General features: G+C 40.0%; 3 protein-coding genes across 4 annotated transcripts; 1 reads left to right on the top strand and 2 right to left on the bottom strand.

Moving 5' to 3' along the window:
- Positions 1-272: 272 nt before the first annotated feature.
- LOC116036969 (histone-lysine N-methyltransferase, H3 lysine-79 specific-like) lies at positions 273-2,319 on the bottom strand. The gene is made up of 3 exons (XM_031280663.2): positions 2,137-2,319; positions 1,147-1,908; positions 273-575 (listed from the first exon to the last, which is right to left on the bottom strand). Exons 1-3 carry the CDS (start codon positions 2,224-2,226, stop codon positions 360-362), a joined length of 1,068 nt encoding a protein of 355 aa, XP_031136523.2. The 5' UTR covers positions 2,227-2,319; the 3' UTR covers positions 273-359.
- Positions 2,320-2,730: 411 nt separating this feature from the next.
- On the bottom strand, positions 2,731-9,446 carry htatsf1 (HIV-1 Tat specific factor 1). 2 transcript variants are annotated; one of them, XM_031280705.2, is made up of 10 exons: positions 9,425-9,446; positions 7,180-7,347; positions 6,085-6,319; positions 5,782-5,829; positions 5,476-5,630; positions 5,140-5,303; positions 4,917-5,013; positions 4,667-4,756; positions 4,428-4,565; positions 2,731-3,408 (listed from the first exon to the last, which is right to left on the bottom strand). In XM_031280705.2, exons 2-10 carry the CDS (start codon positions 7,345-7,347, stop codon positions 3,154-3,156), a joined length of 1,350 nt encoding a protein of 449 aa, XP_031136565.1. In that variant the 5' UTR covers positions 9,425-9,446; the 3' UTR covers positions 2,731-3,153. The 2 variants fall into 2 exon arrangements, with proteins under 2 accessions (XP_031136565.1, XP_031136564.1); XM_031280704.2 differs by lacking the exon at positions 9,425-9,446 and adding an exon at positions 8,091-8,350.
- A 62-nt stretch (positions 9,447-9,508) lies between these two features.
- On the top strand, positions 9,509-26,863 carry LOC116036970. Its single transcript, XM_035991010.1, has 7 exons — positions 9,509-9,740; positions 9,962-10,086; positions 11,544-11,756; positions 16,337-16,461; positions 20,472-20,614; positions 23,644-23,855; positions 25,531-26,863. Exons 1-7 carry the CDS (start codon positions 9,591-9,593, stop codon positions 25,832-25,834), a joined length of 1,272 nt encoding a protein of 423 aa, XP_035846903.1. The 5' UTR covers positions 9,509-9,590; the 3' UTR covers positions 25,835-26,863.
- The last annotated feature ends 355 nt before the right edge of the window (positions 26,864-27,218 follow it).

Raw genomic sequence — 27,218 nt, 5'->3', positions numbered from 1 at the left:
GATTTTGCCATTTGCAGTGGTTTCTAATGTGACACGACAACAATGTTTTCTAAAACAATAATAAGTTAACTCCTGTCAGTTTTATTGCCATGTATACTTCTACTGTGAGGTTAATGTTTGTACTCTCTTTCAGAGATAGGGATGACACATTGGCGGGAGAAGTACTCAGATATGTCCTGTTGTTTAGTGTAAAACATCCACAGTGACTCAATATTGTAGAATAATAAAAATAATAAAGAAATCAAAGCAAGAACTTTTTATTGGCTAAAAACCACATTTAATTAGATACTAATTATGACACCTCTTTTGCTGGTAAAGGCTTGCTGGTGGAGAGTTGGTCAGAGGGGACTGCTGTCTCCTCACTCTCCTTTTCTTTTTTTCTCCCTTTCCTTGTTTTCTTTCTTCTCTGTCTTCAATCTTTTCTTATCCTTCCTCTCATTTTCCTCTCTCTCCTTTTTCTCTCTCTCCTCCGCCTCTTTTCTCTCCTTCTTCAGCCTCTTTTCTGTCTCCTTCTTTGCCTTCTTTTCATCCTTTGCCATCTTGGCCTTCTCTTTGTTCGTTTTTGAGGCATACTCCTGAAAAGACAGAGACAGAATAATGATTCAGTATTTCCTCTCTAAAAACAGCCTGAAATGGGACAGTACTCACCAGTACTGAGTACCGGCACTTCTGATATTCGTCCACACGAGTACCCTTACTTGTAATTGTTATTAACAGTATTGTTAATAAGCTTATATTATAGACTTTAAGTTTATACCACAATAGGCTATATATCATGATTTTTTGGGAGACACCAACGATTATGCTATACGTAAAATCTGACATTCAGCACCTTTTTTCATAACCACATTTTCAGACAATTCAACTGTGAGATTGGGAGTCAAATCATGCTCCTTAGATCGAATAGTCGACTATTCGGGGTCACCCTTACAAAATATACGTATAAATATAAATATATCCATGACACGTGAGATGATCATGTCATGCAATTGCTGAATTATGGTACTGCGGCACCTTTTTTGATCCAATTCAGTCACTGTTTGAAAGGGTAAATCTATTGATCAAAAATGATTAGCTGACGTGGTGTACCTGAAGCTCAACATATTGCTGAATCAGGAGCTTCATCTCCTCCTCCATCTTGCTCACCTTGTTGAGCCACTCCTGTTCCTTGATGAGCCACTTCTCTTCCACCTCTCTGCTCTGTTTCTGCAGCTCTTGTATTTTCTTAAAGCTCTCCTCCTTCTCCTCTGCCTGTCTCTGGCAGATCTGTGTCTCTAATGCTCTCACTTTGGCCAAGCTCTCCAGATTTCCCTCTATCAGTGCCATCATTTCCTTTCTGACACTGGTGATCACATCATCCTTTTCCTGGATGACCTGGCTCACCTTCTTCTCGCAGTCCTGCTGCAGAGTTTCCAGCTCGGCTGCTACCTCCTTCTGTCTAGCAATCCCCCGGCTTTCCCACTCTTCATTTAACTGTATCAACATCTTATCAAAGGAAAGTTTCATTTCATTGAGCTGATCCTGCTCTGCCTTCCAGGAATTTTTTACCTTCTCGGTCTCCATCATGTGGAAGCACATACTTTCTGTCAAGGAGCGTACTTTGTCCTTGTTTTCTTTAAATGTTCTGTTAATCTTCTTGCCCACTCCTTGAGTGTCAAACTTTTTTTGACTAGCTCTTGCGAACACTAAAGCATTAACCATGTCACATTTGGCTATATACAGAGTTGACACTAAAAAGTCGTTTTCATACAGCAGCTTCTTTTTTTCTTGCTCCCAGCGGAGCTGCTTGATGGCTGTCCACTCCCTCAGAACAGCATTTTCTGTAGCCAGCTTCTTGTTTTCTGCTTTGGAGCCCAGAAAGACCCGTTGCACGGCTTGCACGAATATGCTGAGAGCATGCTGGGAGTCCTGAAAGACACAAATATACATGCAATAGACAAGTGAAAGAAGTGTAGCCATTTGTATGTGTTGTAAAAGACATCACCATCAGGAAAATGTCTCCATTCATTGCTTTGATTGAGTGAAGGTACATCATTGAAAATGATTCACAATAATTGTATTTGTTGAAGCTTAAAACAAAAGAGATAGAAATAAACGAAAAACTAGGCTGACTGTCTCCTGCTTAGAAAATCTTACCTCAACGCTTTTCTCCATGTCTACTGAACACAGATACTGAAGCGGTATTGCAGTTTTAGTATTTGCTTGTAGTTCTGGTGTACTTTCCATAGTTGTTTCCGTCTCTGTTTGAGGTCAGGTTGTAACTCACTGGAGTTTGTCACAAGGTTTTAATTTAAAATATGTACGTCGTCATAACGAGCTGTGTTTTGTGTCATAACAGGGTTCAGAATGTGATGTCAAGAGACAATTCCACACAACTTTATTAAACACATCAATGCTTTTATTTACAAGAGAGCATTGTAATATTAGGTCTGTCTTAGCACATGACCATAGTTACCACCTCAGAGATCCAGATACTGGACACAGGGTCATTATCTATCTATTTTTGTTTGCATTCATATATAATTGGGAGTACCATCTATCTTGTGTAAAGTGTGTTTAGATGCTGAAGGAGGAGTATCTAAAAACCTCAAAACCATGATTACAAAAAGAGAAACAATCTTAGGCAACAGCAACATTACTGACATGCTGAACTGCAAAGCCATAATGGGGGAGACATTAAATAAACAATATATATTTAGCTTTTGTTTGGGTTCCAATTCTGCTTTTTTGAAAATCTATATTCCAAGAAGAACAAACCATGAGTGAATTGTTATCATTTAAAATACAGTGTTATGATTACTAAATCTGAACCATTTTCTACAACTCAAATCCAACAATTTCAGTCTGGTGTCTTTTGTAATTCATTCATATTTTAGGGTAATTAGCACAAAACTAAACAAACTGGCACACTGAAATTCAGCAAAAGGTGGGCTATACTTGACAAGTGCAGGTCTAATTACATTGTAAACCTAAATGATGAAAATAGGGTAGACAAAAATCAGAATTTTATTTTTCTACATTACAAAACAGCTCCAACTGTCCAAATACCTCCTCTCCCTCCTCCTTGCCTGCTTAATACGGAGGTTTGCCACAGTTCACAATTAAGCAGGACTGTCCTAATTGGTTGCCATGGGGACCAAAGATGTGCAGTATCTAGGCTTCCTCATCATCACTTCCTGCCAGGCTGCTGTCTGTAGAGTCTGCTTCCTTTTCCTCTTCCTGTTGCTGTGGTTCTGTTTTTGGATGCTGTTCAGGCTCCGTGGTGCTGGAGGGTTCTGTGGGTTCTGTAGAGGTGGTGCTGCCCTCCGCTGGCTTGGAGGTGTTGTTCTGCTGGCCCTGATTGCCTCCATCCAGGAAAGTAGACCAACCCTTCAGTCGCTCCTCCCGCTCACGTGTTGTCTCTTCCACCTGCACAGACAGAATTAGCATGAACGATGCAAATTCTTACCAGATGTAGAGTTCAAGTTAATCTGAGGGCATTTTCACACATACCTCATTTGGTCCGGACTTTCGGACTTTTCAGTTTGATCCGAACCAAAATTACAGGTGTGAAACCTCCCCCGGACCACGGTCCGGATCAAAAGACCAAATTTTGGTCCGACCAAAAGAGGTGGTCTCGGTCCGGACCAAACTGAACCGTGGTCCGGTTCGTTTATAGTGTGAAAGCATTTTTTGGATGGTTCGGACTTTCGGACCAAATAGAAGAAGCTCTGGCAGGCTCTCCTTGTGTTACAAGACGGGGGAAGCTCCTTTAAGGAATAGCTCGGTGCTTAGTGTGTAGGCTACATGAGAGAGTGACGGTGAATGCGCTCAGAGCAGACAGCTGTCGGCTATCAGAGCAGAGAATACATCAGCAGTTTATTTGTTAAGTGGTAGTAAATGTACAGTGTAGGTTTCCGTTTGACTCTGAATAAATTCTCCAGAAAGTTCCAGTGTCTTGCTTCTCAACATCACAACAAAACAAAAAGAGCCGCGGCCATATGGGAGAGCAGCAGTCAGCTGAAAAAACTCCAACACAGAGAGAGGATACGAGAGGACGGGGAAGCCCGTCTACAAACCAATCAATTATAAGTATCTGGAGACGCAGCTCACGTATGTGATGACGGCAGGATGCAGTTTTGTCACGTATAGATCTTTAGTGCGCTTGCATAACTGCAGTGTGAAACCAAAACTTACCGGATCAAATGTATACAATGTAACAAAAACATGAACCTTGGTCCGGACTTTCATGTGTGAAAACACCCTAAGATATCACAATAACTCAAATATCCGACAGGCTCCGGTGTCCTATTATGTTATCCCAACTTTTATTCCTAAGTGTGGGTGAAGCTTCAAAACATGCTGCATCCGTAAAATCATCATAATGCAACTCAATGGCATATTGTCATCATCATCATCCTCCTTGTTGTATTTTGCATTTGGTTTACCTGATAGTCTGTCGTTCCATCCCAAAGCTCAGCAGTCAGCTGCCTTCCTCCAAACCAGCGACCATTAAACGACTGAATGCATGCATCAGCTTGCTCAGGCTCCTTAAATGCGACTGATGCCACGCCGTCTGGGTGTCTCTGCAGCACAAACACATGCCAGCTCCTTATTGATGCCACTGACATACAATACAAACTATTCTACTATGACTATGAAACCGCACCAGTGACATTAAACTCACATCAAAGAGGATGACCTTCTTGACTCCCCCAAACTTCTCACACTCTGACCGCAGATCCTCGCGATACTCATTCAACTCCAGTGGGTCTTCCTACGAACGTCACACAGAGATGAATACCCTCAGAGTGAGAGAGAGAGAGAGAGAGAGAGAGAGAGAGAGAGAGAGAGAGAGAGAGAGAGAGTGTGTGTGTGTGTGTGTGTGTGTGTGTGTGTGTGTGTGTGTGTGTGTGTGTGTGTGTGTGTCTCCGCACCTCAAAGTCACTGGGGTGGAACATGTTCCTAATGATGACAACTTTTTCATGTCTCTTCCTCACTTCTCCTTGCTTCTCTGGCCTCCAGTCCAACTGTCTACACAGACAAAGACACTCAGTTATTTGTCTTCCCTTGGTCCACATCAGCATATTGGGGAGTGCTTATCCCTACATGCGGACGTGTGGGAGGTTAAATAAAAAAGAACAAGGAAGTAGAGTTTACTTCTGTTGCTGCTGCATCTTCTTCTTATAATCTTTGTTCTTCTTCTTCTTCTTGCTGGCATCATACTGGCCCTTTAGCTCAAACCGTGCTGCTTCCACGTGGAGTCTGTAACCTCGGACCTCTGACTCGTCAATCAGACGCAGAGCCAATGCCACTGACTCCTTCTGCAGAGAATCACAAACACACAAAGACTGTCACTTTACTAGAGTGTAATGCAATACTAATACTTCTACTATGTACTGTGTCATGTAAAGCCAAAACCCATGCAGACCCTCATGGACACACAGCCTTGGAAACAATAATTTAAGCTTTTGGCAAGCAGAAGGACAGACGAACCTTGAGATAGCAGCAGAGGCCATCTCCCTTCAGATTTCCCTCTTTGTCCTTGTAGAGTTTGACCTTGTACTCTTCAGTAATGGGGTCCCGCATAACAATGCCGCACTTGGACATCAGCTCAGCAAACTCCTCACTGCTGATGTCAGGAGGCAGGCCTGAGAAGGAAGAAGACAAAGAGGAAAAGTGAGAGAGAGAGAGAGAGAGAGAGAGAGAGAGAGAGAGAGAGAGAGAGGATGAACAGAGTCAGGTACTCATTGAACAGCTTTCCTCCTTGACAATGAGAAATAAAATGTTAGCGTTACCAACCTGATACGTAGACGTTCGTGTTTTTATTGTCATCGATATCAAACCATCCTACAAGCATAAAAAAGGAAAAAAAGCATTTATCAAAAGATGCGTTTGTACAAACTTAAACTTAGAAATTTCACATATAAATCTATACCAGACATAATCACTATTATAGACAGGGAGCAAGGTGGAAACATACCCCAATGATTGTTTCTCTTTATGAAAAAAAGAACATTATCATATCACCATTTGTTGATTCCCATTTGTTTTAGTTACTGCACTGGTTTTCTCTCTCCTCTCTGATTGTGGATGTCGCTTTACCTGGATCTGCTTTCCTCTTCTCCCCTTTATGTTTGGCTTCTTTAGCTGCAGTCTCATCCTGGTCTGGGTCCGGGTTTTGGGTGGCATCTTCTGGTTTCTCCTTTTCTAAGGGCTTGCTGTCTGGTTCTGAGGCTGCTGGGTTGGAGCTGCTCACTGCAGCGTTGTTGGCATCTGGATGGCCATCCTGAGTGAAGCCATAGTTGGCCTGGTAGGCTGCAATGAAGTCCTCTGTTATCTAGAGAAATGAAGCACATTAACATAAAAAGTATTACTACTACATAAAAAAAGAGGTCTGCAATCCAGTTTGGGGTGCAGTGACATTTGCATGGGGTCCAGTTTAGGTCACCAATGATGCATTTTATTGCCAAGAGTGGTCACTGGCAAGTACAAGCTGGTATGATGGAGACCTTGAATCTTAAAGTTAACATTATTGTTGCCACAGCTCCAGCTAGGGCTGGGCGATATGGAGAAAATCAGATTTTCGATCACGATATTCTTGACCAAATACCTCGATATCGATATTGCGGCGATATTCTAGGGTTGACAGTTGGTGCTTTAACAAAATATCTTCACACTTAGATTTTAGATAATCATCAGTAATGTGGACATAATGTCTAAGTGGGGAAAAGGCAAATAATAGAACAGCTAGAACAGTCTGATAAGTTCAGAAAAGTACATCACTTTACTGTAAGGCAGCCTTTAAAACCAGCAAAAGACAACACTTATGTCATATCACAATATTGCGATATCATTAATCTAAGACGATATCTAGTCTCATATCACAATATCGATATAATATCGATATGTTGCCCAGCCCTAGCTCCAGCTCCTCTGTTAAGAGTGGTATAGTATACTCTGCATCGCAAAGTCAACCAAACTTCAGTAGGGCAAAACACAACAGACTCAGCCCATATTCAGCGTTGACAAAAATAAGGCCACATACATTTAAACGCAGCATCATACATGCGAAAGACTGCTGCACATACAGCAACCGAACTTGTAGGAAGAAAGATCTGAAGCTCAGGGACTCAGAGCCTTCGAAGAACAAATATGAAGTAGGAAAACAAAAGCTGAGAGGTAAAGAAAAGTTCATACTTTAGGGAAAAAAGCCTTCTTTTCATGGTCCCAGTCATACACAGTCCCATCCTCTGGGTCAATGTAGGTGTTGGGGTCAGAGGAGCCATCCTCATTTCTCCGGTCATAGAGTTCCTGCATCCGCAGCTGCTCCAAAAAGTCTTTGTTGTTATTTGATTGACCACTCATCTGCAACAAGAATATGAAATTATCCAGGTCAATAAGCCATTACATTTCAGGATGTACAAAGCAGTGGTTTTATGCTCCAATGTAGCAGCAACACTGAGTAATGATTTAATATCCTGCTTTTCCATTTCCTAATTATAATTTCAGAAGTAGTTTCAAGATTTAGTATAAATTGGTTACTATCCATCAAAAATCTGAAAAGAAAGCAAATAAGCTCAACAGGGGTCTTTCCTCTGTGCTCATAGATTTAGTAAATATCTGCCAAAATATATGGTTAAACAATAAGGGTTGCTTGTGGCCAAAGCAGGATACCTAGATGTCACTGTCCTAGTCGGACCAGTGCTGTAAAAACAAACAAATAAACGACTCTGCTTAGCCTGTAAAATATTTCAACAGCCTGCACAATTGCCCACAACAAAGCCTTTTTGAAAACAAGCCATTGGACAACCAATCATGTTGCTACTGGCACTGCCACCATGAAAATGGTGTCAGCCAGTTGCTTTAATTCATCGCCCTATGATTATTGAGAACCCTACAGCTTCATCAGTGTCAGCAAGCTAGTTTGGACATGTTAAAATCTGATGCCCGTATTTGCACGGCTGTTGTGGTTCAGTATACATAATGGTAATTTACTAAATGATAAAAAATGTGAAGGTCTGTGCTTGTGAGTATTGAGATAGTATAGCAGATAACTTAGCTAAGTAGTTAGTTGATGTTAGCTAACCTAGCTTAAAAGCTATCGTTACCTTTTACAACAATAACGTTAGTCCAGACGATCTTAATTCTGGTAGGTGCGAAGGTTAACGAAGCCGAGTCCCTCCGTCTAAAAGACAAAACCACAGAACACACTCGGCTTCTGTGTTTTCAGATTTTTTTTTTTTAGAGATGTTTTATTTAAATTATAGACAACGTTAATCGCTGCGCGGTGACCTTTTCCCCAAGGCAGGCACCCGGCACTTGAATGAAGCAACGAAGTACTTCCGATGTCAGGTTTCGGATGCGCATGCGTGACAACTGGGAATGAAGCGCTTGATTTTCAGTTTCTGCCTTTTTTACCGTAGCAACTACCACTGTCCATGACATAACGTAAATACAGTGTATAATAAGCACATCATATTTCCACACACTGACACAAAAAACACACACTCTACTTATAATTACTGTATTATTATTATTTTCATGTTGTTGCTGATATCAATCAGTTATGTTCTTGCTGTTGTCTTTCCTATTGGCAACATGGTTGTTGCTTTTGCACATTTAAAAAAACTGTAACGTTACTTTTCCCTGTTGTACTATGTGCTTTAGCAATACTATGTCCACAGACGGTTTAGAAAAGTATAGAGGATCTTTGCTGTCTCAATCGATCTCAATATAGTCATGCTAACAAAGCCTCTTTGAAAAGTTGATCAATAAAGTATCAATAAAGTATCTATCTATCACCCCGCCCGCCCTTTGTTAAAGACAGCACGAGTCGAACGCATATCTTGTTAAATTCAGAGGGGAAAAGCATAGCATTAGCATGGAGGGAAATTTCCAAACAGTGGCAACACTATTGGGATAGTGAAAAAAGGGAGACAATTGCATGCAATACAAAATAAAGTAGGAGTGCGAAACAGTAGGGCTAACCGAAAAGAGCAAGTATTATCAGTAAATTGAGAATTGGTAACAGTAGATTGAACAGTACACTTTTTATAATAGGAAAACACCCAACTGGGCACTGCAGTCTGTGTGAGGAAAAAGAGACGGTGGAGCATGTCCTGATTTCATGCAGGAAATACAATCAAGAAATAGGGATGTTAGCAGGATTACATAAGTTACGGGTATACGTGCAGTTTAGTGTCCCAAATTCCCCATACAATGTCCTTAATTATGAACCTGCTAAACCACCTGTGCTACTCTAATCCTACCCCTAACCTTAACCCCAACCTTAACCTGTCTCAAATAAGACCCTCATCATTTGGGACACTCAGTTTTTGGAAAATTATTTGTGACACTAAACTGCACGTAAGCCATTTATATTTTTGAAAAGCACCAGACTGCTTAGAAAATTATAATGAAATAATAGATAACGAGTAATTACCAGTAGGAGGCAGCAATGCAACGCATATGATGCCAACTGCCGTAAAACCCCACAGAAGAAGAAGAAGCATATCTTGTTGGAAAACTACAAGCGCCGACGGCTGAGCTAGCGTTCCATGTAGCTAGCAGGCACTTAACTAACAAGCAAGTCTTTACTTCGGTTTGGGATGGCGGAGGGTAGCGGTAACGTTAACGTCGGTGCGGCCAACCTTCCTCCGGGAGACCCACAGCTGATCGGTATGATTGTGGAGCATCTGAAGAACCGGGGGCTTTTTGATGAGTTCCGTCGGGACTGTCTCGCCGACGTTGATACGAAGGTAACGTCAGCTAATGCTACCTTACTTCTTTTGTGGTTTACGTTAACTTTAGCATATACTTACTTGGAATTGGTATGTAGCTAACGTTAGTTATTAACTCGTTTCTGATTTAATTGGAATACATTTAGCAGTGTGTTCCTTCCCTTGTTGCTACCATATACTTTCAGTATAATGCTGTATGATGACCGAGTTTACATCGCTGTCACTGTCATTGCTGCCAGCCCGCCTATCAGAACCTGCGACAGAAAGTTGACAACTATGTCACGTCGCACCTGAGCACACAGGATTGGAACCCGTCTATCAACAAGAACCAGATGAGGAACGGACTGAGACAAAGTGTTGTTCAGTGAGTGGTACCTTATACTCGTCATATACACTGTAAAGGAATAACCAATCCCTGTAAAATGTACAGCTATTTTTTTAATTAAGAATATTTTTGATGAATTGTATTTACTTGCCTCTAGATAGGCAGCTTTTTTGCGGTAGTCTACAGTAATGATTTTGTAGCAGACATTTGTTATGACATATGAAACTGAAATTCAGTCAGGCCGCCACATTGTTCCATCAAAGAGGTTCTCCAGATGTTTAAGTTATTGCACTTCCATTAAATGGGAAACCAGGATCCAGCCTCAAAATTAGGGCTGCAACCTGGCAGCAACTAATTATTTTCATTATTAGTCTATTATTTTCACTATTAATGGATAAATCATTTGGTTTATAAAACATAAAAAGATGACATCTTCCAATGTCTTGTTTCCTCAACTAACACCCCCAAACCCGGACGCCCGGATAGCTCAGTTGGTATAGCGGGCGCCCATATATAGAGGTTTACTCCTCAACGCCCTCCCCCTCTCCTCCCCTTTCATTTCTTTAGCTGTCCTGTCAATAAAGGCCTAATAATGGCCTGAAAATAATCTTTAAAACCCAAAGATATTCCATTTAAAATTATATAAAACAGAGTAAAGCAGGAAATCATTACATTAGGAAATGGATAGTGTTGTTGCTTGAAAAATTGACCTAAACGATCGATTTTCAAGATATTGACTTATCGCTGCAGGTCTAGTCAAAATCCAAGTAACACAATCTGAGATATCCCAACTCTTTTGTCTTTTAATATGTCAAGCCCTACAAATACTGGATCCTATTATTGCCATTATGCCACTCAACAGTGTCTTTCACAATGCCATGTACATGCCATACTGTAGTTGACCAGTTTCTGACTTGTAAATAGTGTTCATGTCATCATCCAAGTCGTAACTATGACTGGGAAACTTGTATTGTTCTGAAAACCCATATCTGATTTGCTGAAAATGCAAACCAATTTGGATACCTCTGGTTTGTCTGAAAATATAGCACTGTATCAATTTGGGTTTAATTACCTCAAACAACAATTTATGGTACTTTTAATCTTCGGACAACCAACCAACCTTACCCACCATACAACCATCATGAGTTGTCTGATGACATGAAAGGTCACACGTTGTGTATGTATAGGTAATTGTTCCATCTTTAGCCAAAATAAATCTGATGACATCATGAGGGTTATTTTATCAGACTTCAGAAAGCTTCTTCAGAACCACAGAAGTCATTGTATAGGTTTAACTGTTTTCACAGGATATGTACTACATTGCATAAGGATTAAACTGATCTTCACTCTTTAATGGTGGCCATACCTAACTAACCTTTAATTAGACTTGAAGAGAGCTTCATTACAATTTTTTCATGAGCAGTTAAAAAAAAAAAAAAAAAAAAAAAGCAGTACGTCTGTAACTCCTATTTTTGTGATGTATTTATTTTTTTCAGATCAGGTATGCTGGAGTCCGGTGTGGACAGGATCATCACTCAGGTTGTGGACCCCAAGATGAACCACACTTTCCGGCCGCACATAGAAACTGCCATCCATGATTTCCTGTCAGGGGACAGGAGGGAGGAGAACGCCTTGTGTCCTAACTCTGCACCGCCTGAACAGACAGAACTACAGGAAGCTCCGTCTGCTTCTGGCCCCCAAACCCCCTGAGGTCTGTTTAAAAACTGAAATACAATCTAAGTTCAAGAACAATTTAGAAATACAGTTTTTTTTTTTAATCTATGTTTTCTTTCTTGCTGCAGGTACACATGCTGGTCTACACATAATGTTGTATGGGTGGCCTTTTGAAATGTGTAGCATCAGACAAGGGGACAAAGAAGAAGAAGAGGGGATTGTTTCCTGCTACCTCTGTTTAAAAGACTGGAGTCAGGAGCCTGGAGTGTTTCTGCATTCAAAATGTTCAGCATGAGATGTTGTTTCATTGCCCGTCTGTGCTGCACAAGGCTACTGCTGAAGAAGCTGGACAATGCTGAGTGGTGCACATTTACTGCACGGCTCTGCCTATAAAAAACATGGCACAAACCTGGATTATTAGTTTTTATTTTTTGTTTATTTTTTATGTGTGATGTCAGACAGATCTTTACTTTGGAAAGTTGTATATTGTATAATGCAGATTTCTCACTCAGGCTGTTTGTGTGTATTTTCCACAGATAACATGTTGCCTAACAATATGTTAAACTAAAGAAACTACACTGATTCAGAATGATAAGTGAAGTCAATGTTCTGGTTCCAGTTAGGAAGATTAGAGGAAGGAGAGGCTTCATTTTATTCTCACTCAAATTATTGAAAGACATTTATGTAAATATATTTTGATCAGTATCTAGAGGTCTTCATTTTTCATCAAACGTGTCAGGTTTCCTTTTGGTGCATCCTATGTGCTTTACTAAACACAGTTGACATCATGTTTCTCTGTGTGTTCTTTTTCTTATTGTACCAATTTATAGTTCCTGTGCTTTTATTAGTAAAGATACTCAAATGTATGTAAAGCTATTGGGTAAGTTTGTGAAAATATGTAAGCCACACAGTCAATTATTTCATCTGAGTTTTTCTTTGTTTCCTGCTATTAAAACAGAGACCAGAGCCCATAATCATAAAACGGTACCACAAGGTGGGGTAGTTTAAAAAGTATTTTTAGATTTATATTTTAGAGGCAAACCCCCTGATTCCACCACCTGAAACATACAGGTCCTATAATGAGTTTGCATTGAGTGATGAATGGTACAGTAGTGGGTACCTTTTCCATGAGCTACGGAGGGACTATCATGTAAGGACATACTCTCCAGCTGTTTGTGTTCGTTCTGTATTGTAAAATAAACCATCAAACCTGCAGAGGCATGCATAACGGTGTAAAAAAATCATTTAAAACCTTTTTATCTAATGTCTCTCAAAAGTCATAGACAAAAGACTTGTGTGTGTGTGTGTGTGAGATCGCAACTTGCGTAACTTTATTGATTTAACTACTTGTTTTTGGCAGGAGACCCACACGCTAACACAAATATGTGTGTCAGAGTGTCTGTAAATCTGTTGCCCTCTGTTCGTCTGTGCTGTGTGAACTCAGATACACTTTAAGTATTGCACTGAACAAATTTAATGTATGGATGAATATATTTGTAAGTGATTTTAATAATCCATATTGCCCATTTAAACATCAATCAATTAAATACCAAATAGTTAATCCTTTAAGCAAAAACGTGCAAAAAAAATAATTATTTATTCATGGATTCACTTTGCAGATTTTACAGAACCTTTTCTAATTCCTGTTTTTATTGTTTAGTGAGATATCAATTGATCCAATGCTCTTAAGTGGCACCCATGGTCCTCCATATCAGTTCAGCAAAATTGCATAAACTCATTTTCTCATTTACCTCTGTGGTGCTCAAAGCAAAACCGGAAACTGATCAGATTATAAATCCAAAGGTTATGGTAATGCTTCCTCCTCAGATCAATTATCACAAAACTGTACTGATACGGAATAAATGTGATCTATACACACAGAGAAAGACATCCAGAGGCAGACATGTTTACAACATGATCATGTGAGAGCTAGAGAGCATAAGGGGGTCCTTCATGTGTACTGTTTGCACAGTGGTGTCTGTGTGCATTAGTGTGCCATTTTGGACATGTGAGTGTATGTTAGTCTGTTTTTGGGGTGAAGGGTCATTGCGTGGGTGGTCATCAGAGGTTGTGTGAGGGAAGTGAGGGAAGGGATGTTGTTTTGAAGCAGGATAAGACAGAACGAGTCCAACTAATGTCCAAACATCAGCCCCCCGTAAGAGTACTGTATGTCTTCCCCAACTGGGCCCCCTTCATAGACACGCACACATAAACACACCCTGTCATTGTACTTTGACCTCCCACTGCAACACACACACACTTGTTCTAAACCATGTTCACTGAAGGCCTCTTGGATCAGTATAGATAACCCTGAGAAGGCAGGGGAGCTAGGAGTGAGAGGTATTAGGTTGTTGGTTTTTTTGACCCATGTGGAGACTCTGATGACATGGTGTCACATTGCTGTGGCCTGTCTCTTTGTAGATGTCAAGGGTCAGAGGTCATGGCCGTTATGAGACAAACACAACCACAACAACTAGGCTGCAAGATTTGAACATATCATAACGAAAAAAATCAAAGCCTAACCCTTGGACACGCAAACACAGACATGTTATTCTTTGTTGTGACCAATCTAACTAGAAAATTGTCTGGAACTACCAAGAGTTGCCAGTAACCAAAATAAAGCCTCATTAGTGATCTCAAAGTACAAAATAGTCAGTTTCCTATAACCTGTAGTTTTAAAGAGTTTGTTCAAACAAACTAAAAATAAACATTTTCTCACTTAGCTCTAGTGGTGTACTGTAGACATGCTGAGGTTTTGAGATATCTGTCACAGAGATTTCTGCTTCCACCCCAGTACAATGGAGGATGACCGCATACTAAGTTACAATTATTATTATTTTATCACAGAAGTTTCAACCAGACTTTTCAGGTATTTTTAAGGCAGGTTTATACAAAGTGACAGATACAACCTTCTATAATACATACACCGCCTGGTGGCTATCTCTAAATTAAAGTCAGAAAGAAGTGTTCAACATTAAAACATAAACAACATAAAAAAGTTGAAAAATACCTCAATATCTATAAACATTTTGACAGGAGATAGCATCAAAATTATACCCCTTACAGCATGTTCCAAAAATGTTAGCAATCCTAACTCGTCATAATGTGACGTGTGTGCATTAACCATAACCAAACCAATAATAAGAACAAATGGGTTGCGTTAGGTTGGCAGGTATTTATCCTGTCTCTTTGGTAATAATTCAGTTATACATGTTGGTAATATATTAATTAATACTCATGGCTTTCTCAATTTCTATTATGTCATTGAGTCTGCAGTAATAGATGTTAATAAGTCATTAATAAAGGGTTACATTCTGCAGTCGTAAGTGTCAATGAGTAGTTAATAAATGGATGTTTGGTCCAGATTTGTCTCTGTCCCCTCTTTAGCCCTTTTTATTAGGGATTTCTATATAGATATCTAGGGATAGATGGCAATCAACAATTACAGTAGGCCCAGACATTCATGGTCCTCAGTGAATGAATCCATACTGACTTTGGTGATCCCCTGACTTTTCCTTTAGCACCACTATGAAGTTGATATTTGTGGTTTTGAGTGAAATGTTAGTGAAATGTTAGCTTTAAGCCCCATTGTGCAAAAGTAGCTACAGTCTTGCAGAGCCGTTAGCATGGCTGTAGACTCTTGGTTAGAAATATATGATCAAAGGGATTTTTTCCCAGCCTGGTAACCCAACGTTTCCTCTTATCAATAATTAAATTGACCTGATTAGCATTAGTAAATGAATTATTGACATCAACAAAGCTGTTCACTACAGTATAAACCCTTTATAAATAGTGCCTTATTAGAGAGTGGTAGGCTACTGGATATTTTGTATTATTATAGGCTTATTTATATGAGCATGTCAAATAGAAGTGATGTGAAAAATGTCAGAAATGTAGCACTAACAATTTATACTAAAAACCTGACCCTCTTCATACAATCCTGCTCTCTCTCTCTCTCTCTCTTGCAGTCTGCCAAGAAAGCAGCTGGTAACTCTCAAACACACACACACACACACACACACACACACACACACACACACACACACACCACACGCACACACACACACACACACACACACACACACACACACACACACCACACGCACACACACACACACACACACACACACACACACACACACACACACACACACACACACACACACACACTGGCTGTCGGGTTAATTGAGTGTGGATGTCTTGAGTGGTTGACCTTCACGTACCCCTGCAGACTCCAGAGGAACAGGAAGACCTTATAAGAGTATTTTTCGATATTAGGCTATATATTATATTGGAAAACTAAACCAGATCGAAGCCTGATCATCGATCAACCAGTTGATTCAAAGACAGCAACTGCACACATTCTGCTACTGTCGGTCCTCTTTTTCTCTCATCAATGATAAACGTTTGGCTCCAGTGTGGTGCGCTGTGATTGGTGGAGACAAGCGTGAACGCGCAGCGCTCATGCAGCTTTAAATATTTCTGCCTTCATGCCGCGGTCATACTTTATAGTGGAAACTCCTCTGCAAGGCTGCTCTCGTGCTGCTCCAACCTATAAAACAAACACTTTTTCAAACAAAAAAAACTCAAATACAAAGCTTTGGTCAGCCTAAAGCATGCCGGCGAACTTGTCCGCTGTGTTTTTTCTGCTCCTGGCCTGTCAACAGGTGTTGACCATGGATCAGCATGATGTCCTGGAGAAACAACTAGCCAAAAGACGCCTCTCTTTGCAGGGCACAGGTGAGTTCTAACAGCAGGTGTACTGCTGCCTTAACTGCCTGTCACACTGTGTCCAGATATTTACAATGTCCTCATGCCTCTGGCGGTCGCATATGGGTGGTCTCCAGAAAAATTAAGGTTCGATTAGTCCCTGGCTTTTTAATTGTTAACAGTTTGAATTCAAAGTATGTGCAAGATTGCAAAGAGCAATCACTGCAATGAGGATTTTATTATGATGTGACTAAAAGTGCTTGTTGACATTGAAAAGTTTGGGAGTTTAGTGTTTAAATATGCGTTTTCTTGCATTTCATCAAATTGTGTAGCCTAAGTAGTTTGTTCATATGTGGTGGAGTATGTCTTTACTTTGCAAAGAAAACCTTCAGCAGCCTACTAATTCTTCCTACTTTCTGTCCAGTTTTAGCACTGATGGGACAATTGGGCCTGTTTTGTGGTCTGTGGCGTTATCATGCTCCCTCTGGATCCCACTGTTCAGTAGCCTTGGTGATGGCAGCCTGCAATGCAAATGTATTTATGTATATTTTAATGTTAGTATATTATTAGGCCTACTGACTTTTGTTGCCGAGTAATACGTCTGCTCCTTACGTCTACAGTAAAGTGAGGTGCGTTAAAGTGACCCTATGGCGCCTTACTTCAATGTTCATGTTGGCCTTTCATTGCATCTTTAAAATAGTTTGTATGTTGTGCAGCCTATATTAGTTTGAACTACGTATATCATAAGCCGGTGTCGTTACTGTCTCGGACCGAGAGCAGAGCGCGCCTCTCTTTTTGCTCTCCTGCTCCGTTGGGGGCTGTAACTCTATTCGCAGCTCCGGCGGCTCTATCCTGTCGAAGCGCATTCCCTCCGTACCAACCGACCCGGAGCTGACCTGCAGGATGCACAGCATCAGCAACAACCGATAGTATAGACATATAACAGCAAGAACAACATCATAACAATCCTAGGCTATGTGTTGGTTAAAGATTAATTTAAAACAAACTAAACAAAAAGTGATCTGTATCACTTTACTGTTTGAACAGGGAAGTAACCACAGGCCTAAACTAAGCCTACTTGTAGTCATAGTATAGTAGGCTATGTAATAAAAAATGTCACAATGACTTTTTTAATCACTTTTTTCGACATACTATACTATGACTTTTTAATGGCTTTTTTTGACATTCTATACTAGGCTTTTTTTGACATGCTATATTATGACTTTTTAATTGCTTTTTTGACATACAATACTATGACTTTTTTCAACATACTATACTATGACTACGGCTCAGTGGTTAGCACTGCTCCAGCAACCGCCAGCAAATAGGAACGGGAGACTATTACTAGATAGATACTAGTCCGGGCTGGGCCTTTTGTGTGAAGTTTGCATGATCTTTCAGACGTTTTGAAATACTATACTATGACTTTTTCATAACTTTTTTTAACAAACTAAGCCAAGACTTTTCATGATTTATTTCGACATACTACATTATGATTTTCAACATTCTATACTAAAACAAGAATAACATGGGATTTTTTTTCTGGGAGATACTGATAACTTTGTTACAAAGAGAGTTGTTTGAATGCAGCCAGTTATATTGTTGGCATTTAACTGGAGCAGAACAAAGTTGTCTGGTTCAACAAGGATGGGAGTTGAACCCACACGTGTAGGGCTCAATGAATTAGCAGTCCTTCACCTTAACTGTATTGCCACCTCCTCTGCTTTCATGTGTTTTCAGAAGAGCACTTGTTTATCATGCTACACAATGACTTTTTTCAACATACTATACTATGACTTTTCTGACATACTATACTAGGATTTTTTTTTTATCACTTCATTCAACATACTATACTATGACTGTTTTATCACTTTTTTCGACATAGTATACTATGACTTTTTTTTTTACATACTATACTATGACTTTTTTATCACTTCATTCGACATACTATACTATCACTTTTTATCACTTTTTTTGACATAGTATAGTATGACTTTTTATCACTTTTTTCGACATACTATACCATGACTTTTTTATGACTTTTTTCGCCTTACTATACTATGACTTTTTCATGTCTTTTTTCAACATAGTATACTATAACTTTTTTTATACATACTGTACTATGACTTTTTTATCACTTCATTCGACATACTATACTATCATTTTTTATCACTTTTTTCAACATAGTATACTATGACTTTTTTTGACATACTATACTGTTACTTTTTTATGACTTTTTTTGCCGTACTACACTATGACTTTTTTATAACTTTTTTTACCATACTATACTATGACTTTTTCATGACTTTTTTTCAACATAGTATACTATGACTTTTTTCGACATACTATACCATGACTTTTTTATGACTTTTTTCGCCATACTATACTATGACTTTTTCATGACGTTTTTCGTCATACTATACTATGACTTTTTCATGACTTTCTTTAACAAACTAAACTATGATTTTTCATGATTTTTTCAAACTACTACACTATGATTTTTTTCAACATACTATACTAAAAAATAGAGTAACGTGAATTTTTTCTGGGAGATACTGATAACTTTGTTGCAAAGAGAGTTGCTTGAATGCAGTTATATTGTTGGCATTTAACTGTAGCAGAACAAAGTTGTCTGGTTCAACAAGGATGCAATTCGAACCCATACGTGTAGGGCTCAATGAATTAGCAATCCGTTGCCTTAACCTCTCTGCCACCTCGTCTGCCTTCTTTTGTTTTTCAGAAGAGCACTTGTTTAGCATGCTATATACTATGACTTTTTTCATCATACTATACTATGACTTTTCCGACATACTGTACTAGGATTTTTTTATCACTTTATTCAACATACCTATGACTTTTTTATCACTTCATTCGACATACTATATTATGACTTTTTTATCACTTAATTTAACATACTATACTATGACTTTTTATCACTTTTTTCGACATAGTATACTATGACTTTTTTCGACACACTATACTTTGACTTTTTAAAGGCTTTTTTCAACATACTATACTATGACCTTTTTATCACTTTTTTCAACATACTATACTATGATTTTTTATGACCTTTTTTAACGTACTATACTATGACTATGGCTCAGTGTTTAGGACTGCTCCAACAACCACCATTAAATAGGAATGGCAAAATATAATCCCTGGTTCAATCCCAGTCTGGGCTGGGCCTTTCGGTGTGGATTTTGTATGTTCTTCCAGATGCTTTGACATACTATACTATGACTTTTTTCGACATACTATACAAATACTTTTTCATGACCTTTTTCAACAGACTATACTATGTCTTTTTTTCGACATAATATAGACTTTTTCTCACTTTTTTCAACATACTATGACTTTTTTTTATCACTTTTTCGAAATACTATACTGTGACTTTTTTCAAAATATTATACTATGACTTTTTTATGACTTTTCTTGACATACTATACTATGATTTTTTAAATCACTTTTTTTGACATATTATACTATGACTTTCTTAGCACTTTTTGTGACATACTATAATATGACTTTTTAATGTTTTTTTTGACATATTATGCTATCACTGTTTTCAACACAGGTTATTTGGTGGCACAGTATCAGCCATAACTGCAGCAGATAACTTCTAAAATAAAATAAAAATACAACTAGGCCTGTAAATAAATCTCTGCTACCCTTTACCTGGCTGGATACAAATACACAGGCTTTTCCAGTGTTACACCGATATCAGTGACCCTTCAGAATGTGTGCTCTGTACCACCGTCTACCTGCAGTAAATCATTTTGTGACTTTGCAAAAAAAATCAGACCTGGGCAGAGGCATTAATAAAAACTATATAAAAATAGTGTTCTTTTCATTGTAAGTCTCATTTGCTGTTACAGGTCATTTATGATCATTAGATGAAAAATTTCAGAAACATTTAAACGTTACATATAGTACAGTAGCAGCACATGTGATCTAAGAGACACACTTGCTTCTGTGGTATCACTTTAGGGATGTTAATACTGATTTCTCTCTCTCTCTCTGTCTGTGTTTCGGTCTCTCAGCGGAGATTCAGAGTTGCCTGGTGAGTTCAGGGGATGTCGGCTGTGGGACGTTCCAGTGTTTCAACAACAACTCCTGTGAAATCCAAGGCCTGCACCACATATGCCTCACTCTGCTGCACAATGCCGGGCGCTACGACTCACAGGTGGGGAGCAGCACGATACTCAGACACTTAAAAAACACTTTTCAAAAGGAATTTGTTTGTAGTTAGGTCCATTTTGCACTAACTGACACAATCTGAAACAGTGTAACAGCAACTAAGTGCAGGCTTAGATAAGACATATTTGGATACATGTTTTTATTTCATTTAATCCCTTCAGTCATTACAGTCATTTGTGAGGAATGTATGTTATATAAGGAGCAGTGTATGTTATGCATGCTAGCATTGGATACAGCACAAACTGAGAGGGGAGCTGATATGAGAGAGGGAACAGCTTGTCTACTTTACTAGAATAGCAGTGCATGAGAGACTGATGCAAGTCTAATGTGTCTCCAGCATGAAAAGGCAGAGTGGATTAAGTTCAGTAAGGATCTGTGAGTAAGTGTACTGGATATATACAGTTCCATACAATAACAAACAATATATTTAAATGTGAATATCATGGTAAATGTGTGTCCTTGTTACACTTTAAGTCACCATATCAACATGCTTTAAAGCGGCTATATTCAATATTTTTACAATAACTTCATCAAATGACAAATCAAATACAATGACAAAGGAGGAGCTCGTAGTGATGAATCTACAGATAATTATCACCTGAGTCGGCAACCCCTCGGCTTTAAGGATCTTTATAGTGAGTTTCAGTTCATTGTTTAGCTGTCCGCTCAAAATCACATTGTATGATTTTTAAGTAATTAATTTGCATTTTATTGCATGACAAGTATTTGATACATCAGAAAAGCAGAACTTAATATTTGGTACAGAAACCTTTGTTTGCAATTACAGAGATCATACATTTCCTATAGTTCTTGACCAGGTTTGCACACACACTGCAGCAGGGATTTTGGCCCACTCCTCCATACAGACCTTCTCCAGATCCTTCAGGTTTTGGGGCTGTCGCTGGGCAATACAGCCTTTCAGCTGCCTCTTTTCTATTGGGTTCAGGTCTGGAGAGTGGCTAGGCACTCCAGGACCTTGAGATGCTTCTTATGGAGTCACTCCTTAGTTGCCCTGGCTGTGTGTTTCAGGTCGTTGTCATGCTGGAAGACCCAGCCACGACCCATCTTCAATGCTCTTACTGAGGGAAGGAGGTTGTTGGCCAAGATCTCACAATACATGGCCCCATCCAAGAGCTCGTGATACATGGCCCCATCCATCCTCCCCTCAATACGGTGCAGTCGTCCTGTCCCCTTTGCAGAAAAGCATCCCCAAAGAATGATGTTTCCCCCTCCATGCTTCATGGTTGGGATGGTGTTCTTGGTGTTGTACTCATCCTTCTTCTTCCTCCAAACACGGCGAGTGGAGTTTAGACCAAAAAGCTCTATTTTTGTCTCATCAGACCACATGACCTTCTCCCATTCCTCCTCTGGATCATCCAGATGGTCAATGGCAAACTTCAGACGGGCCTGGACATGCGCTGGCTTGAGCAGGGGGACCTTGCGTGCGTTGCAGGATTTTAATCCATGACGGCGTAGTGTGTTACTAATGGTTTTCTTTAAGACTGTGGTCCCAGCTCTCTTCAGGTCATTGACCAGGTCCTGCCGTGTAGTTCTGGGCTGATCCCTCACCTTCCTCATAATCATTGATGCCCCACGAGGTGAGATCTTGCATGGAGCCCCAGACTGAGGGAGATTGACCGTCATCTTGAACTTCTTCCATTTTTTAATAATTGCGCCAACAGTTGTTGCCTTCTCACCAAGCTGCTTGCCTATTGTCCTGTAGCCCATCCCAGCCTTGTGCAGGTCTACAATTTTATCCCTGATGTCCTTACACAGCTCTCTGGTCTTGGCCATTGTGGAGAGGTTGGAGTCTGTTTGATTGAGTGTGTGGACAGGTGTCTTTTATACAGGCAAGGAGTTCAAACAGGTGCAGTTAATACAGGTAATGAGTGGAGAACAGGAGGGCTTCTTCCTGTTAAGAAAAACTAACAGGTCTGTGAGAGCCGGAATTCTTACTGGTTGGTAGGTGATCAAATACTTATGTCATGCAATAAAATGCAAATTAATTATTTAAAAATCATACAATGTGATTTTCTGGATTTTTGTTTTAGATTCCGTCTCTCACAACTGAAGTGTACCTATGATAACAATTACAGACCTCCACATGCTTTATAAGTAGGTAAACCTGCAAAATCTGCAGTGTATCAAATACTTGTTCTCCCCACTGTATGTGGCATGACTTCAAATTAATGATAATGTTGCTCCGGTTTTCACTTTTCCCCGGTGAATGTTTGTTCAGTCGCTTGTTCAACAAACTAAGGTGCAGAACAAGACATTCACAAGTTACATAACAACGTTAGATAATTAGGAGACTTTAGCAGGGAAACTAGTGTGGGTTATTGTTCAAAGTCTGTGGCTCTTGTGTTGTGTAGCAGGCTGACGCTACTGCTTTATGCAAGATTTGATTGGCAGTATAATAAGATCTCCATTTACATATTCGGTCGGATTAATGCAAAACTAGTGTGCGCCATTATGAAACCAAAAAACATACTATCCCTTTAGGAACACAGGACAAGTGATTTACAGAGCAAATATGTATGCTGACTGAAAATGCGATTTTAATATCAGTTGTACTTTAAGTTACAGTGTGTTAATGGCTATGGTGACTCACTCTAAGAAAATATTGCACTTGCATACAACTCAATTATCTTCTTGTAATGGGACACACATGCACGTACTTTCACTCTGTAAAAAGATACTTATGACCTGCTCTTTCACGACACATGCATGGTCACTATTTTTATCCAGTTGGTTCACTGATGCACGCTTAATGTAACACAGTTACTTTATTTAAGTAGGATAATGACCACACGCAAGCATGTCAGATTCTTGTGGATCCAATGTACACAGAAAATAGTCTGTAGGTATGTAATTTTACACAGGATGTTGCAGAATCAGGGGAGTTGGCACACCTCCCATGCCAGATTTGACATTGTGATCGCTCAGTACATTAAGCTTTGCTGATCAAGCCATCACAAATGAAACTGATTCCTCCTGTTGCTCTCCTCCTCCCAGGGCAAGTCATTTGTGAAGGATGCGTTGCGGTGCATGGCGCTGGGACTGCGGCAGCGCTTCAGCTGTGTGAGCCGCCGGTGTTCAGCGGTAAAAGAGATGGTGTTCTCGCTCCAGAGAGAGTGCTACTCCAAACACCAGCTCTGCCTAGCGCTAAGAGACCACATGGATACCATGGGCAACCTGGTTCAATTCCACCTGATGTTTCCCTCAGGGTGAGAAACATACACAAACACTAACAAATCATCAGAAAGCTTTTATCACCATCCAAAGTAAAAAGTCGAAACAAAAAAAGGCTACAGTAAAACCATCCTCTGTGAAAGATGCAGTACTCGTCGCTGTTCAATAATTGCATTGACCTGTAGTTTAGAGCTATAGTGCGTACTTTCTGTTGCCCCCATGAGGAATTCTAAGTAATGACAACAACACTGTCGGCGCATCCACACGACACAAGCCTTCGGTGATTGCACACCACCCTCTCCCCTCCTCCACATAATTGCTAATAGTCCTCTTCGTCTCCAAAGCTGAACGCTGCTGTTGTCCTTTCTCAGCGGTGACGTAAAATGCATCACTCGAGCTGCTGTGTGCGCGTTTGTTGCCAGACTACACCATTTTCTAAACGTAGCCATACTGAGAAATACAGTTTTGTGGTGATAGGCTTAATTAGCTTTGTAGCAACTCATTTGGCAATGGTTTGAATGTAACCGACATTCATTAATATAAAATATTCACACAATATAGCTTTAACAGTAATAAACAGTCTAAAGCTACTTTAAAATCAGAGTATGTAATTTTTGAAAGAGGAAATAACAATCCTCCTCTCCCAATAAAACTTAATTTATAAACAATAAAATTAGATTTGATTCGATTAGATTGAACTTTATTGACATTGTGCAGAGTACAAGTACAAAGACAACGAAATGCAGTTTGCATCCAACCAGAAGGGCTTAGTAGGTTAAATTGTCACCGGGATGCAGATCAAGAGTTCAGTAGGGTGACAGCCACAGGAAAGAAGCTTCCTCTGAACCTGCTGGTATGGGTGCTGAGAGACCTGAGTCGCCTCCCGGAGGGGAGTGGGGTGAACAGGCTGTGGCTGGGGTGAGAACAGTCTTTGATGATGCTGCGCGCCTTACGCAAGCATCGCTTGCCCTGGATGGTCTCGATGGAGGGGAGTGAGGAACCGGTGATGCTTTGGGCAGTTTTCGCCACCCTCTGCAGTGCTTTCCGGTCATGGGCAGAGCAGTTGCCACCGCAAATGCACCAATGCCCAATTTAACACACTCAGGGGTTTTTCCCACTACATGCTTATGTATGGCTGATGATGGCTAACGTTAGCTAGTGTTAACAAGCTTCACACAGATAATGCTGTGTTACTGACAATACTGAGTTAGTCTGTTGACTTTATGACTCTCTACTCTGGTTACTGTTATACTACAGTTTAGCATTTCACAGATAAATATTTCAATGCTTTTATCACAAAAGTAAAACACAAAATAAACAGCGTACCTCACCAGGAGACATGGTTGTTGTTTCCTGCTTGTGGGCCCACTAGCCTTTTTCACTTAAGATATTTTGACATGTCACAGTAGGGAAAGCACTGTGGTAAGTAATAAACGAATGATGGCTGAATTCCATTTAGCTGCTTCCGGTTTAGGATCCTGGTTTTGCACATGCTGTCTCACTATCACGTCTTACAGGAACACTTGAATTGAACGGAGCCATCACTAATGTTACTAGTAAAACCTGTGCTTTTCTTACTATAAGAAGTAAAATGATCTGCTGTAAAAAAAAAATGTAAGTCTCACTTTAAGGTAGTGCTTTTCATAATATACCATAAGTCTGTGTTGAAAGTTGAAAACATTTTTTTCACGTGTGTGCATGTCCAACTAGACCGTACGTGGAGCTGATGAACTTCCTGTTGAAGTGTGGAGACGAGGTTGGGTTGTGGGTCGGCCAGCGGCTGCGCGGGCAATGCATGCAACACTGGGGGGCGCTGTGCAGCAGCTTCGGCAGCACCTGCTCTCTCAGTCAATTGGACGCTCCGCAGCACACCACCACCCCACCACCCACCGTGCCGTTGGCTTTCACCACTCAAGGACCCCTGCAGCAGCCAACCAGAGCAGCCGGACCAGAGGACAGGACCGGGTTTAGTCTGATCGAAAACGCGACCGAATCTGGTCTCCCCCGTGTCTAAGAAATCCAATGTTACTGCTTCCTAAACAGACAGACGAGTTATACAGAGTTGCAGACAGGGTACACAAAGATCAAGCACTTACTACTATTATACAAGTAGTAGAATGAGTAAAAGTAGTGGTAGTGGTTTGGTGTCGAATTGCTGGTGAAAGCAATGCAACATAACTTATTTAATCTGTTGGGTATTTGTGCTATATTAATATTTTCCTTTACACTTGACTTTGTACAAGGATGAAAACCAATTATCTACCTCACTTCAACATCACAGCACACCACAGTGGCTGTATGCTTCAGCAAAGGGCATGGACACACACGAGTAAACACTACAGGGAATCACTCAAGTGCAGCTGATGGCTTCTACCTATTTAAATCGGTTTTTGTATATATGAGGATTGGTAGAGGCACCATAAAGTTGACAGGTTATCAAACTTTATCTTGTAGACAGTCAGGGTGCAGTCTGCAAGAAGGGAAGCACTCTTTGGTTATCACGTGTTATAAATGTGTATTTTTAATGTTCAACTTGAGCGATCACATTTCATACAGACCCCAGGTTTCAAGCTATGTTTTATAAGTTTTTATTTAAATTAATCTAAAAAAATCAAACATTTGTAAGCATTTTGATTGAAGTTAAATAAACTACAATGGCATCACTGGAGAGAGAGAAGTGTGTTAATTAGTCAGTCCTGTGCTGTAAAATAGTTCTTCACACAAATTAACAGTACAGCATCTCTGATGGTATTAAATGTTGGGTATACTGCCACCTACTGGCGCATGTGTGGCAATGCCTCACAACAATGTATCCCTCAAAATGTTGGAAATATTTATCTTTATAACAAACACTGGTTAACATTCACACAGTCTATGACTCAACACGGCAGACGCGCTTTGTAGGATCATTAAGTAATCCGATTTCTAAATCAGTTGTCTGGACAACCGAAGGAAGAAAGGCACAAAGTAAACTCCCCAGTAATTTACAATGGTGAGAGCAGTCAAACATGCACACTTTCTCTGTTGAACACACACACACACACACACACACACACACACACACACACACACACACACACACACACACACACACACACACAGTAATTTTACGAAAAGTAAACAAAGTGAGGGTTATTGCACACTATGGCTTTGACCCTGGTTAGTTCTGAATGCCAAATGAAGTATTAAGGCCTTAATATGCTTCAAAGTGTTTTTGTAAACAGTCACTTTGTGCAGCGTTGGATCAGGTGTGCAGAGGTGTGAAAGCAGGATTTGAACTTCTCTCAAAGTGCTCTACTGCTGTCACTTTTCATGCAGCACCGCTGCACGAGTCACTCAAAAGCCACAGTTCTTAGAAAGAGGAGGAGGAGGCTATGACAGGTGGCTTCTTCGCCCTT

Source organism: Sander lucioperca, chromosome 13, assembly GCF_008315115.2.
Source record: "Sander lucioperca isolate FBNREF2018 chromosome 13, SLUC_FBN_1.2, whole genome shotgun sequence".
Taxonomy (NCBI): domain Eukaryota; kingdom Metazoa; phylum Chordata; class Actinopteri; order Perciformes; family Percidae; genus Sander; species Sander lucioperca.
The sequence above is the reverse complement of the archived record's forward strand: the minus strand, read 5'-3'. Positions and strand labels throughout refer to the sequence as shown.

What these genes read in the sequence shown, in the direction of transcription:
- htatsf1 (XM_031280705.2), bottom strand. Translation starts at nt 7,347, where the DNA reads ATGAGTGGTCAATCAAATAACAACAAAGACTTTTTGGAGCAGCTGCGG. An exon ending in GCCTCTGCTGCTATCTCAAG is followed by an intron (nt 5,304 to 5,475) that starts GTTCGTCTGTCC and finishes GATTCTCTGCAG; the next exon opens with AAGGAGTCAGTGGCATTGGC. An exon ending in AAGATGCAGCAGCAACAGAA is followed by an intron (nt 5,014 to 5,139) that starts GTAAACTCTACT and finishes TTGTCTGTGTAG; the next exon opens with ACAGTTGGACTGGAGGCCAG.
- LOC116036969 (XM_031280663.2), bottom strand. Translation starts at nt 2,226, where the DNA reads ATGGAAAGTACACCAGAACTACAAGCAAATACTAAAACTGCAATACCG. An exon ending in ACATGGAGAAAAGCGTTGAG is followed by an intron (nt 1,909 to 2,136) that starts GTAAGATTTTCT and finishes TGTGTCTTTCAG; the next exon opens with GACTCCCAGCATGCTCTCAG. An exon ending in AACAGGAGTGGCTCAACAAG is followed by an intron (nt 576 to 1,146) that starts GTGAGCAAGATG and finishes CTGTCTTTTCAG; the next exon opens with GAGTATGCCTCAAAAACGAA.
- LOC116036970 (XM_035991010.1), top strand. Translation starts at nt 9,591, where the DNA reads ATGGCGGAGGGTAGCGGTAACGTTAACGTCGGTGCGGCCAACCTTCCT. An exon ending in CCTCTCTTTGCAGGGCACAG is followed by an intron (nt 16,462 to 20,471) that starts GTGAGTTCTAAC and finishes TCGGTCTCTCAG; the next exon opens with CGGAGATTCAGAGTTGCCTG. An exon ending in CCGGGCGCTACGACTCACAG is followed by an intron (nt 20,615 to 23,643) that starts GTGGGGAGCAGC and finishes TCCTCCTCCCAG; the next exon opens with GGCAAGTCATTTGTGAAGGA.